The 12,252-nt window shown below is 59.5% G+C and overlaps 1 protein-coding gene across 1 annotated transcript; it reads right to left on the minus strand.

Annotated features, from left to right (window-relative positions):
• Nucleotides 1-397: 397 nt before the first annotated feature.
• Nucleotides 398-10,855, minus strand: PLCD4 (phospholipase C delta 4). The gene is made up of 16 exons (XM_061459524.1): nucleotides 10,839-10,855; nucleotides 8,134-8,186; nucleotides 7,652-7,810; nucleotides 6,932-7,162; nucleotides 6,563-6,690; nucleotides 5,992-6,223; nucleotides 5,387-5,588; nucleotides 4,929-5,073; nucleotides 4,305-4,457; nucleotides 3,808-3,948; nucleotides 3,306-3,462; nucleotides 1,682-1,798; nucleotides 1,229-1,407; nucleotides 945-1,080; nucleotides 712-861; nucleotides 398-599 (listed from the first exon to the last, which is right to left on the minus strand). The coding sequence occupies exons 2-16, from the start codon at nucleotides 8,156-8,158 to the stop codon at nucleotides 493-495; spliced, it is 2,262 nt and encodes a 753-aa protein (XP_061315508.1). The 5' UTR covers nucleotides 8,159-8,186; nucleotides 10,839-10,855; the 3' UTR covers nucleotides 398-492.
• Between the last annotated feature and the right edge of the window lie 1,397 nt (nucleotides 10,856-12,252).

Here is a 12,252-nt window from a genome sequence, read left to right on the forward strand (position 1 = left end):
CTTACAGAGGAAGGACATGGCAAGGGTTAGTAGGAGCTGGGGACTGTGATGGGGCTTTGCAGGCAGCGAGGACCAACTCCTTTCCCAGCTCTACCCAGCCCTGGGATTTGTTCTGCTCCAGCCTTGCTCCCATGGCTGGGGGGGATCAGCCCCTGTGGCAGAGCTGGGGTGCTGTGCATCATCTCTCTCTCCTCCCCATGTCCAAGCTGTGCCTGTAGGCCAGGGCACAATGCATGTGGGGGGGACACAGTGGGCTGCACTAGCACAGACCCCATGTTCACATATGGGAGGCAGGATCCCAAACCTGGGAAAGGGAGGGAGGTCAGTGCCTTTTTGTAGACTTCTGAGGCTACTGCAAAGAGGCCACAGCAGCAGTGATGATGGACATAATCACAGATGGCTCAAGAAGAGGGCAAGGCAGTTGGCTCCGTGGCTCCAGCCCCTCGGGGCTGGCTCTATGGCTTCCATCCAGGTCATGCTGACCCCACAAGCTCAGTCCTGCTCAGGGCCAGGTGGCTCAGTGATGCGGATGTGGACAAAGAGCGAAGAGGGAGGGATGCTGGTGCCATCCTTGGAGAGGAGATGGATGTGGCGGTAGCCTGCATAAGGGATGCCGAGGCTCTGGCTGACCGCTGCACCCCACCCTGCTCTCCAGCACCCAGCTGAGCCCCCAGACACCATTGCACGGCTGCCCTGGACCCCACCACTCACCAGGTTTGATGTTGGCAAAGGCAAGGGTGAACTGGCCCACAAAATCATTCCTGGAGGTCTTGTCATAATCCTCCACCACAAAGCGGACGAGGGCCAGCTCAGGCACATGGAGCTGGAACTGGAGCGTCTCATCCCAGCGGGGGTTAAATCCTGGGAAGGGAGAACGGGTGCTGGGAGGGCAGGGGGAGGCTGCCGGGGTGCAGCAGGGTCCCTTGTACCACCGTGGGGCTCACCATTGTTCTCAATGTACTTGGTCTCCTGGCGTGCCTGATCCGCAGGGACACCGTGGATCTCCACACGCACCAGTGGGTCAATGACTTCTCCATCTTTCCTGTTGGCCACTTTGGGCAGCTGCTGCCCACTGATCACCTGCAGGAACGGGCAGGGACCCCATGAGCAGCCAAACCAATCTGCTGGGAGGCTGCTCAGCTCCGGCACACTGCCCAGTGGTGTCTCCACCTGTCTAGGACCAATAGAGACAGTCACAGCTCCACAGGGTCTCTCCTCAGACCCATACCTGGATCGTCAGGGTGATGGGGCCAGGGCCCTCCCGGCTGCTGAGGTCACTGGGATTGAAGAGAGTCTCCTCGTCCCTCATGAAGGGTGGTTTGAGCACATAGCCGCAGCGGCCGTTCTGGCTGAAGAGTCCGTCACACAGGTCCATCTCTGTGCCAGCTGTCTGGAAGTTCAGGGCCACTGTGGGAAGGTGGTAAGGGGAGGGTTCAGGACAGCTTGGAGACAGTGTGTCCTGCTTGGAGCTGAGAATCAGCCTGTCCTATGACCAGAGTAGTGCAGGGCTGCACTGGGGGACAAGGTATTAATGCCTGGGTACCCCCAGGCTTCCCAGGGGAGAGCAAGATCCTGCAGCTAGACCTGCAGCTATCATGGTAGCTGGCTCCAGCACGGGCACAGGAACCAGGGCATCTTCCCCAGCCCACAGCCTTGCAGCCCAGATGCCCCCCAGCCATACCGATCTGGCACCCCACATTCCACATCTCCTGGGGGTTGTAGTTGGAGGAGTCAGTCCGCATCCCGCTGGGGTAGATGCGTGTCAGCTGCCAGGCGTTGTGGCGCACAAACTCATTCCCTAGGGATGGAGCATGAGGGCCACTTGTGGGGTTATTCCCTGGTCTGCACCCACATGTGCTGCCCTCCCTGCCTCCCTTCAAGCAACCCTTCCAGCATCCATCCATCCATCCGTTCGTCCATCCATCCATCCATCCGTCCACCCACCTACCCATCCACCCATCCATCCATCCACCCATCCATCCACCCATCCATCCATCCATCCATCCATCCATCCATCCATCCATCCATCCATCCATCCACCTATCCATCCATCCATCCATCCATCCATCCATCCATCCATCCATCCATCCACCCATCCATCCATCCATCCACCCACCTACCCATCCATCCATCCACCCACCTATCCATCCATCCATCCATCCATCCATCCATCCATCCATCCATCCATCCATCCATCCACCTATCCATCCATCCATCCATCCATCCATCCATCCATCCATCCATCCATCCACCCACCTACCCATCCATCCATCCATCCATCCATCCATCCATCCATCCATCCACCCGCCTACCCATCCATCCATCCATCCATCCATCCATCCACCCACCTACCCATCCATCCATCCACCCACCTACCCATCCATCCATCCATCCATCCATCCATCCATCCATCCATCCATCCACCCACCTACCCATCCATCCATCCATCCATCCATCCATCCATCCATCCATCCACCCACCTACCCATCCATCCATCCATCCATCCATCCATCCATCCATCCATCCATCCACCCACCTACCCATCCATCCATCCATCCATCCATCCATCCATCCATCCATCCATCCATCCACCCACCTACCCATCCATCCATCCACCCATCCATCCATCCATCCATCCATCCATCCATCCATCCATCCACCCACCTACCCATCCATCCATCCATCCACCCACCTACCCATCCATCCATCCATCCATCCATCCATCCATCCATCCATCCATCCATCCATCCATCCACCTATCCATCCATCCATCCATCCATCCATCCATCCATCCATCCATCCATCCATCCATCCACCCATCCATCCATCCATCCATCCATCCATCCATCCACCCACCTACCCATCCATCCATCCACCCACCTACCCATCCATCCATCCATCCATCCATCCATCCATCCATCCATCCATCCATCCATCCATCCATCCACCTATCCATCCATCCATCCATCCATCCATCCATCCACCCATCCATCCATCCATCCATCCATCCACCCACCCACCCATCCATCCATCCATCCATCCATCCATCCATCCATCCATCCATCCATCCACCAATTCTTGTCCTTTCCCCTCCCAGGAGCCCAGGCATACTGCCTTGCTTTCTAAACCAGTGACACCCCCTCACCCACCAGAGCCAAAAGCAGGGTACAGCCCTGCTGGACCCCCTTTTCTCCAGACAGGGAGGGAACCCCAGTGTCTGGGGGCTCTAGCCCTATACCTGAGGAAGCTGCCTGCCCCCTTCACCCTGGCCCGGTCCCCTGGTGCCACTGCCCACTCCATCTCACCGGCATCCCGGATGAGCTTCCTGGCCTTGGCCTCAGCAAGGGAGGAGATCTCAGAGGGCCGTGAATGGCTGCGGGCCTCCTGGAAGCCCCGGAAGGACACGCTTTTGCAGTAGACAACACAGTCGGACAATGCTTGTGCCAGGCTCTCCTTGTCCTTCTGCAAGGCAGAGCTACATTGAGTCTCTGTGGATGGAGATGGGAGCACCATCTCACAGCACTCAGCCAGGACAGGGGCTGTAGAGCCCTGAGCAGCCAGGGATGTCCTCGAGGTGGCAGCATTCCCACCATGGGCAGCCTTCCTGCCAGGAATGAAACAAGCAGGTGATTGCCAACATGGTGCCACTGTGTGGAGGGCATGGCCAAGGGCAGAAAGGGCTGTCCCCCCTGCCTGGCGATGGTCCTGCAGTCCCTGCCTCTCCTCTCAGCACTGGGATGTCACCATGGCCCATAGCTGTGTCCAGGGCTCAGTAATTACAGTCAGTCCCCAACCCAGGCCACCCACCTTCACCCTCCGCCTCTCCTCCTCTGCTTCTGCCCCATCATCATCATCGGACACATCGGGCCCCTCATCCCCTGGGCCATCCAGTGTGTCCTCCAGCCGTCCAATCTTCTTCCCCTTCAGCAGGATCTTGTGCTTCAGCTCCTACAAGGTGAAGATAAAGCAGTAAGCACCTTGGGGTGCCCATCTCCTCCATGGGATTTGCTGTCCTCTGGGACCCTGCACTGCTGGGAGCCAGCACCACCTGCTCCCTTCAGAACCCATGAGGGGACAGGGTAGGAGGGCTCTGCTCTGCTGTCCGGTTCTGCAGGGCATGGGGAAACAACCTTAGGGAAAGCTTTGGGACCTGCTGTGAACATGAGCATTGCCAGGGTCCCTGAGTGTTTTAGCAGAGCAGGGAGATGCTGGTACAGAGGCGTCCTTCCCTCTGGACAGCAGAGCCACCTCAACCCCACTGCCAGGCAGGACAGCAATGCTCAATGCAGACACACTGTCCCTACCTCTGGGGATGGGAGCTGGGTAGGAACGCGCCCATCAGTGGTGGTGGTGAGAAGCTGTTCCCCCAAAATAGTCTTGAGCTGCTGGGCCAGGACCTCCTGCTGCTCCATGCTGCAGTGGTTCTCCAGGGACAGGATCACTGGGTAGTCCGAGGTCTATGGAGCAACGTGCACATCCAAAGATCAGCATCAGTGCAGCTGGGAGCTCTCACAAGGGCTTTGCCCAGGTATGATCAGTGCCAGGATGGAGCCCCTTGAGGGTCCTTGTGTCCACTTGAGACTTTCATACTCCTCCAGTCCCCCAGCATCCCCCATATCCCATCTCACCCACCCATCTCCCAGGTCCCATCTCACCCCTGCACCCCCAGCAGACTCTCTCTGCATGAGCCCGCCTCCTCTGGCACAGCACAGTGCAGGGCTGTGGGTCAGACCTCCCAGTGTTGTCCCCTGTGAAGGGACACAGCCACCTTCTTGCCTGTGGTGGGGTCAGTCCTGCTGCAGCACCAGGCGTGTGAGCCTCAGCACCACTCCCCCTCCAGAGACACATCACTGCCCCAAATCAGAGCCACATCCCCCCCCACACCAAGGGTCACCCAGGACACCGAACACATAGGGGAGGTGCCCTACCTTGAAGGCGTACTTGCCCAGGGTGTTCACCACCTCCCGGAAGGGGATCTTGGAGGTGAAGGTGTGGCCATGGTACACCATGGGCTCCCCATTCGGCCCGTCCCAGCAATCCACCTCCAGGCACCGGCAGCCCCGTTTCAGAGCCCTAGAGGTGAGTTACCAGCCCTGGGACTGTGCACCCAGCCAGGACAGCAGCCGCCTGCTTTCCCCTTTGCCTGAGGGTGTCACCCCTACAGGGACCAGGTGAGAACAACCAAGCGTGGGGATGCTGCTGCATGCAGGGCAGGAAGAGCTGGGTTCAGGATTCTCCTTACTTAGTATCACATAGCATAGCCACAGGGGTGTTGGACCACAGAGGAGGCAAGGGAGCTTCTGGGTTTGCCCCTTGGAGCTGCCTGGGGCACAGCACTGGAGCAGGAGGGTGCTGGGGGGCAGCTGGGAGGGAACAGCCACTTTACCTGATGTAGCCCTCAATGCTGCTCTGGCCCCGGATCTGGTCCTCTATCAGGTAGGTGTTGTGGGAGGAGGAGATGAAGTAGTGGCAGAGCGGCTGGCTCATGTCCTGCCACAGCACCTGGTGCCGGGGGTTGAAGATGGAGCCCTCCGGGGAGCAGAGGTACATGAGGAACCCATCAGCACTCAGTGCATGGCGAGCCCGGGCTGCAGGCAGAGGGGAGGCTCTGTGACAGCCAGGGACCCAGATGGGGTAGGATGGGAGCAAATGGTGCTGCTGGTGGCTCCTGGCATCCCCAGTCTGGTGGGCACAGCTGCTGCCAGAGGCTGGGGCACAGGGAGGTGTGCCCCAGGGCAGTAACAATGAGAAAGTGGGCAGTAGACCCAAAGCCAGAGCTTGTACTGCGTGACTGGTCAACCTTCTACACCAAATTGGGCCAGGAATGGGCCAGAAAAAGGGGAACTGCACCCAGATCACACCATGAAGTGGATTTCCCCTGTGCCCGCATGCAGCAGGATGGGGCTAGGGGTGCCCCTATTGTGGGGCTGTGGGTCTCAGCCCCTTCTTCCCACCATGAAAAGCAGGGCCTGTGTCTGGGCTGGCTCTCACCTGTTTCCGATGGTTCGTACTTATCAATGAGCTCCATGGCCAGCTCCTCTGTGCCCTCATCCTCCAGCTGCTCCTGTCGCAGGAAATCCACCAGCTCCAGCAGTGTCAGCTTCTTCCCATCCTCGGAGAAGTCCTGGAAGAGGCTCAGCACCTCCTCCCGTTGTGTGAGGGCCTTGTAGAAGAGCACGAACTCCTCCCCTTCCAGCGTCCCTGACTCTGACTTGTCAGCAGCCTGCAAGGGATCTTGTTCAGCACCCAGCCTGGGGCAAAACAGGATGTCCTGAACACCCTATGGCCCCCAACAGAGGGCACAGAGACTCCATGCCACCACCAGTGATAGGTATCAATGAATGCAAGGATGGATGGAATGATGGCTAGATGGATGGATGGATGGACTGGCAAATGGAGAGCTGGGTGGGTGAGTAGCTCAATGGATGGATGGATGGATGGAAGGACAGAAGGATCAACAGAAGAAAGTGACCACATCCTCCTGCAGAAGGGTGTTGTGCAGCTTATTCCAGCTTCTTCAGGCCCTCCCCAGCCTGTCCTGGCCCTCAGATACAGTGCTTACCTGGAAGAGCCGCAGAGCATGATCCTCATTCATGTCCACATTCATCATCTTGAGGAGACGCTGCACCTCCTTGAAGTTCATGCGCCCATCCTTATTCTTGTCAGCTTTCTGGAACCAGTCACGAATCCATGTGCAAGAAACCAGGGCAGATGTTAAGGGAAAGGACCTTGGCTAAGACAGATGGAGCTGGGGAGCACCAGAGGGCCTCTTTTCCTTTTTCTGTGGGCTCTCCCTGCCCTGATGCAGATGGTGAGACCCAGAAGAGCTAAGCACATGGTGGGGCAATGCTGAAGAGGTAATGGCTGGGGGATGGCTGGAGATGGGGAAAAGACTGAGTGGGGAGGGCAGAGTGGTGCCTGCAGAAAGGATATTGATCTATCTTCTCCCTTTGGTCCATGCTGGTGGCCACCTCTATGAGTTGGCGCAGGCCCTGGACCCAGCACTGCGCCTCCTCTGCCGAGCCAGCAATGAGGTCCAGGTTACCCCGGCGGCCATAGAAGACAATGGTGAAGCAGCGCTCGGGGGGGAACTCCTCAGCAAGGCTCTGCAGCACCTCTGACTGGTGCCCTTCCCGCACTGTCTCCACATCGCTAATGGAGACTGGGGCAGAGAAAGGGGATGCCTGTTTGTGGGGGACAAAGACTGGAGGGCAGGGGACACTGCCCACAGATATCTCTGCTTCCAGCCGTCCCTTGTTCCTTCCATCCATCCATCCATCCATCCATCCATCCATCCATCCATCCATCCATCCACCCATTGAGCTACTTATCCACCCACCCATCCATTCTTCCATCCAACTTCTCATCTACCTGCACCTCTGTCTGCCTACTCCTCCGCTGGCGTGCTAGAGCTTCTACTTGTATCAGCTGCAATTCTGCTCAGCCCTTGCATCCCATGGGTCCTGCTATGGGCAGGATGCTTCATGGAGAGGTGTGGGTGAGAAGAACCCACACATGCACACAGAGCCTCTCTTGAATGCCCCAGCAACTTTTGCAAGCATGGCTTCAAGAACCTCCATACATTCATCTCCCTGTTTACTCTGAACCCTACTAATGGCCCCATGGCCAGCACACAGCAACCAGTACTCACAGGCAGACTCAGTTTTGCCTGTCCTCTTGGACTGGTACCAGATGGTCATGCAGTCTTCCTGCAGCTTGAAGTACCGCTGCTTCTTCCAGCTCTTGGACTTGACTTTGCGCATCAGCGTCCCTTGCTGCATCTGCTCCAGTGTTTCTGTGAGCTGGATGCCTGGTGGCAGCATGGACTGCATCACTGAGGGTGGGGAAATCCAGGCACCTTGCTCCCTCTCATCTCTAGACCCCACACAGTCCCTTGATGTGGGATGGAGGAGGGAAGGAGCCCAGATAAACTCCCTTCACCACAGGAGGGGCAGAAGGCAATTCCCCATCGACCCTCCCCATCCACCCTCAGCACTGCCAAGCCCAACCTCCAGTGACCACAGTGTGACAGGGATGCTCCAGAGTGCAGCAACCCACAGGCCAGATTTGCCCTGGCTTAAATCCGGGTGTCGGGGTGCCCTGCCCTGCACCTCCCTCCGCCAGGGCACTCACGGGCGTTGCACGGCAGCGATGTCATGGCTCTGCCTCCTCCACGCTGGCGACCGCTGGGGAGGGAAGGGAAAGAGCTGCTGAAGGGAGTGGGGCCAGACCTCCTCCCACTGCACTCAGGTCCCGCCGGGTGGGCTCCTGTGTGCCCATGCAAGGTGCGTGTGCCCCTGCACCTGTCTCTGCTGGGTCACTGCCTTCCTGAAGTGTCGGGTTCAGCCGCCGTGCTCATCAAACATTAATCTGTGTTACCGGGAAGCCAGAGCTCGAAAGGTGTCAGAGGAGAACAGAAAAACCTGTGAGCGTGTGCAGGAGTCCTCGTGTTCCCAGTCCCTGCTCCCAGGGGAGAGACAGCAGCAGAAGCTGGGAAACACTGTGCTGGGGGTGCCCCGGAGCAGCCAGCCCGCCCCCCCCCCCCAGGAAACAGCCCCCAACCAGCACATTTGGAGGCAAGGCTGTGGAAGCAAGGAAGGGGGTGCAGAGCAGTGATCCTCAGCTCCCCCGGCCCCTTCTCCCTGAGGAACACCAGCACCACGGGGCTATGAATGCAGCGGTAGCGTACAGGGAGTGCGCTGCGAAGAGTGGGACTATAAATACAACTGGACTGACAATAAGGCTTTGATTAGGCCGTTAAGACTTTAATTAGACTGACAAATAGCTGTGCCTGTCACCCGGCTGCTGGAGCTGGGCCCATGAGGAGTGGATGCTGCAGTCAGTGAGACGGGATTTGGGTGCAGAAAGGAACCAGGGGTACTGGGGTGAAGGCTCTAAGGGACCAGGGGTACCGGGGTGAAGGCTCTAAGCTGGGCACAGGGGTGGCAGCCGTGTCCCAGGCCCCTGACTCAGCACCAACACTGGCGGTGCGGGGCTGGGAATAGCCAGTGCCGTCAGTGTGCAGGCAGCTGCCAAGCCCAGCTGCCAGACCCTTGTGGGCTCCAGGGCCAGACAGCAGCCATGCCTTGCTCAGTGTGGGGATGGCAGGGCTGATCCCAGCACAGTGCTGGCCATGGTTGTGGCCCCAGTCGGGGGACACACCGGGCACAAAGCTGGCAGTGGCTGTTTGGCTGTCCCGAGGGCATACGGGGATTGCCTGTCCACACTCTTGGGGACCTCAGGTGTTGCTGGATACACAGAGTGGCTGGAGTGCCATCCCCACTGCCTCCCAGCAGTGCTCTCAGTCCCTGAGCTTCAAGTTCCCAGTATAAGCCCTTTATGCATGGCTCAGACTGAAGGAATCGGCTGCAGTGCCTGCATCCCCCACATCCAATGTGACAGGGGTACCTGTCAAATTGGACCAGAGTTTGGGGCGCCTGCACCCACAAACAGGGGGCTGGCACCATGCTCCTCTTGTGCCCTGCAGAGTGGGTGCCCTGATGCCTGCTGGTTTGCATAGCCCCAGCAGTGCCCCTCACCACCCAGGGCACTCTCAGCCACCTGCACCCAATGGCCTGTGAGGACGCAGGGGACACCCTTGGTCACCCATCTGCCGGCCCCCTCCTGCCTCCTGGCAGCACTCAGCACAGCCACTTTGCACGGTCACAGCTCCAGGTGCCCACTTGCCCCATGGCTCCTGTGCTGCAGCAGGCGACGGGATGGATATGTGGGTGTTTTGGAGAAGTGGGGGTAGAGAGAGAGGCACTGAAGATAAAGGAGAAGGGAGAGACGCTGGTCTGGGGCAGAGATGGGCTTGGTGCCAGCAACGGGTCCATCCTCTCTGCACCCTACCACGCATCTGTGCACAGTGGCAGTATGCAAGGGAGCTGCTTGCAGCCCCCAGGGCCATAACCGCACTAAGATTTTAGAGCTGATCTTCCCCTGTGCTTGCCATTCCTGGCTCCCGGCACAGCCCAAGAGCTGCCAGCCCTTCCCCAGGCACGAGCCCTACCTTCCCCGCACACGCAGTAAGGAAGAGATTCTCGGCCAACACAAGGAACATCCCGGGAGCAAGGATGCACGGATGGACACGGGTGCTGGGCTCCGTGCCTCCAGCCCGGAGCAGCCCGGCCCCACACAGCCTGGCTCGCCCGAGTCTGAGTTATGCTGTCGAGGCGAGCGGGACGGGAGCCAGAGGATGGAGAAACCCAACCCGAGAGTTTCCCGCAGGGCAACTGCCTCCTGCCAGGGACCTAGGGCCAGCCCCAGCACCCCAGCACACACCGACCCACCGCAGCTTTCCTCCTGGGGTGACAGTCCCCAAGAGGAGATGGAGGGGCAGCGGGCGCGAGCGCTCCCAGACGCTCCAGTGCACAGTGCCCCGGCGGAATTTAACGCCACCATGGGGGAAGCCGTGCCAGAGTAAGGAGGGATCCCACTCCGGGCACCCGCCACCTTCCTGCTGCCCTGCTGTGCGCACAGACTGCCCATGAACCGGCGCTTTGCTCAGCCCCACTGCCCCGCTCAACCTTCCCACCCGCTCCAGGACACGCAGCCGCACCCGGGCACCGAGCTTGACCCATGAGGCGGAACCAGCCGGCGGCTGGCGGGGTCGGAGGGGCTCGGGGAAGGGGTCGGGATGGGGCAGCAAAACACCTCGGAGGGTGCTGGGGTGCAAGTGACAACTAAAGGCAAAAGAGACAAACCCGCCGGCGCTTCTCCCTCCACCCCGCGCCACCCGCCCCGCGCAGCGCTGCCCGAGCCGGGGGTCCCAGCCTTCCCCGCCGCCCCTCTTCCCCCGCAGAATCCCGGTCCCGGCGCGGAGCGCAGCCCCGTACCCCCTCTCCAGTGCCGCTCCGCTCCGCCGGTGCTCCACCGCCCGCGGCCGCACGGGGCCGGGGCTGCCCGCCCCTCGGCAGCAGCAGCAGGGCGGCAAGCCCGCCCCCGGTCCCCCACCTCCCAGGCGCTCCGGGCCCCCACACTCCGGCCCCGCAGCCGCCGCCTCTCAAGGTCGCCTCGGATTAAGGTCACGCCGCGCCCTAGGCGAATTGGGGGGGGGGGGGGGGAAAGGCTGTGGCGGGAGCACCCTACAGTGTCCCCCTCTTGGGGCTGAGCCCTCATCACCACCCTCCAGCACAGCTTGTCCCACCCCAGACACGCTTGCATGCCAACCTCCACATCCACGGGGAAAAGAAAGCCCCCAGCACGTCCCTGTCGCCTTCCCAGGACACGATGGTTGACAGACTTCAAGGCCAGGCCCCTCCAACTGGGAAATGCAAGACCCGAAGAGCAGGGAATGGTTTGAGCATCCTGGGGCACCCAGGCTGGGGATACAAGCACACTGAGGCAGGCTGAGCTAGGTGCACAGGCTGCATGCAGGACAAAGACCAAACCTCATATGGCCAATGCTTTAAGGGACCTGGACCCCAGGAGAGTGTGGCAGCACTTGTACCCACACTGCAAATGAAGAGGGAACAGCACATCCTCCCCAGAACCCCTCATTACCTGCTCCAGCAGAGATGGAGTGCCACAGGAATGCAGCCAGCTCCTGCCAGGAAAGGCCACGCACTCTCCCCAGCTCACATCCCCGAGCTGGCACAGCCCCCTCCTTTCCCCCGCCTGCAATAAATCCCCCCCTTCACTGCTTGCCCTCCCCAGGAGACCAGACCAGGAGCAATTTGTGCTAGCTGGGGTTTTATTATTTATTAATCCGAATTTAGAAAAGAAACAAAACCCCCAAACCACCGAACAGAAGCATTTTCACACCCTGTCAAGGTCAGGGTGGATGGAAGGGAAAAAAAGGTGAGGATTATAAAATGAGACCCTGGGGGCAAGGAAGAGGCCATGCTCTGCCCTTGTTATGCAAGGCTGTGAGGGGAGGAGGGAGGGAGGGAAAGGAGATGGGATTTAAGACAGTGTTGGCACATCACCACAGATGATCAGCAAAACAGGCTACTGGCGGAGAGGGGAGAAATCAAGTAGCTGCCCAGGCTCGCCTGCAGCCAAAACAGGCTCCGCTGCAGCAGAGCCCAGGAGCTCTTTGGCTGAGTCTGAGAGCCCAACCACAGCCGAACCAAGCCCTCGGAGCAGGGAAGGCAGATACACAGCTGCTGGTCCAGTTTAATTGCAGCAGGGCCAAGGCAGACGACAGGGCACATTTGAAAGCTGAAATGGATTCACCTGGCAGGCAGAGGAGCTGCAGGAGGGGGGAAAGGGAGGGGACCAGGACTGACAGGCACCTAGTATGGAAGC

Source organism: Pezoporus flaviventris, unplaced genomic scaffold (genome assembly GCF_033815535.1).
Source record: "Pezoporus flaviventris isolate CSIRO_AGI_PZ_B2104156 unplaced genomic scaffold, CSIRO_AGI_Pfla_v1 ptg000029l, whole genome shotgun sequence".
Classification (NCBI taxonomy): domain Eukaryota; kingdom Metazoa; phylum Chordata; class Aves; order Psittaciformes; family Psittacidae; genus Pezoporus; species Pezoporus flaviventris.

What these genes read in the sequence shown, in the direction of transcription:
- PLCD4 (XM_061459524.1), bottom strand. Translation starts at nt 8,158, where the DNA reads ATGACATCGCTGCCGTGCAACGCCC. An exon ending in AAGGGAGAAGATAGATCAAT is followed by an intron (nt 6,691 to 6,931) that starts ATCCTTTCTGCA and finishes TTTCTTGCACAT; the next exon opens with GGATTCGTGACTGGTTCCAG. An exon ending in GTACGAACCATCGGAAACAG is followed by an intron (nt 5,589 to 5,991) that starts GTGAGAGCCAGC and finishes CTCTGCCTGCAG; the next exon opens with CCCGGGCTCGCCATGCACTG.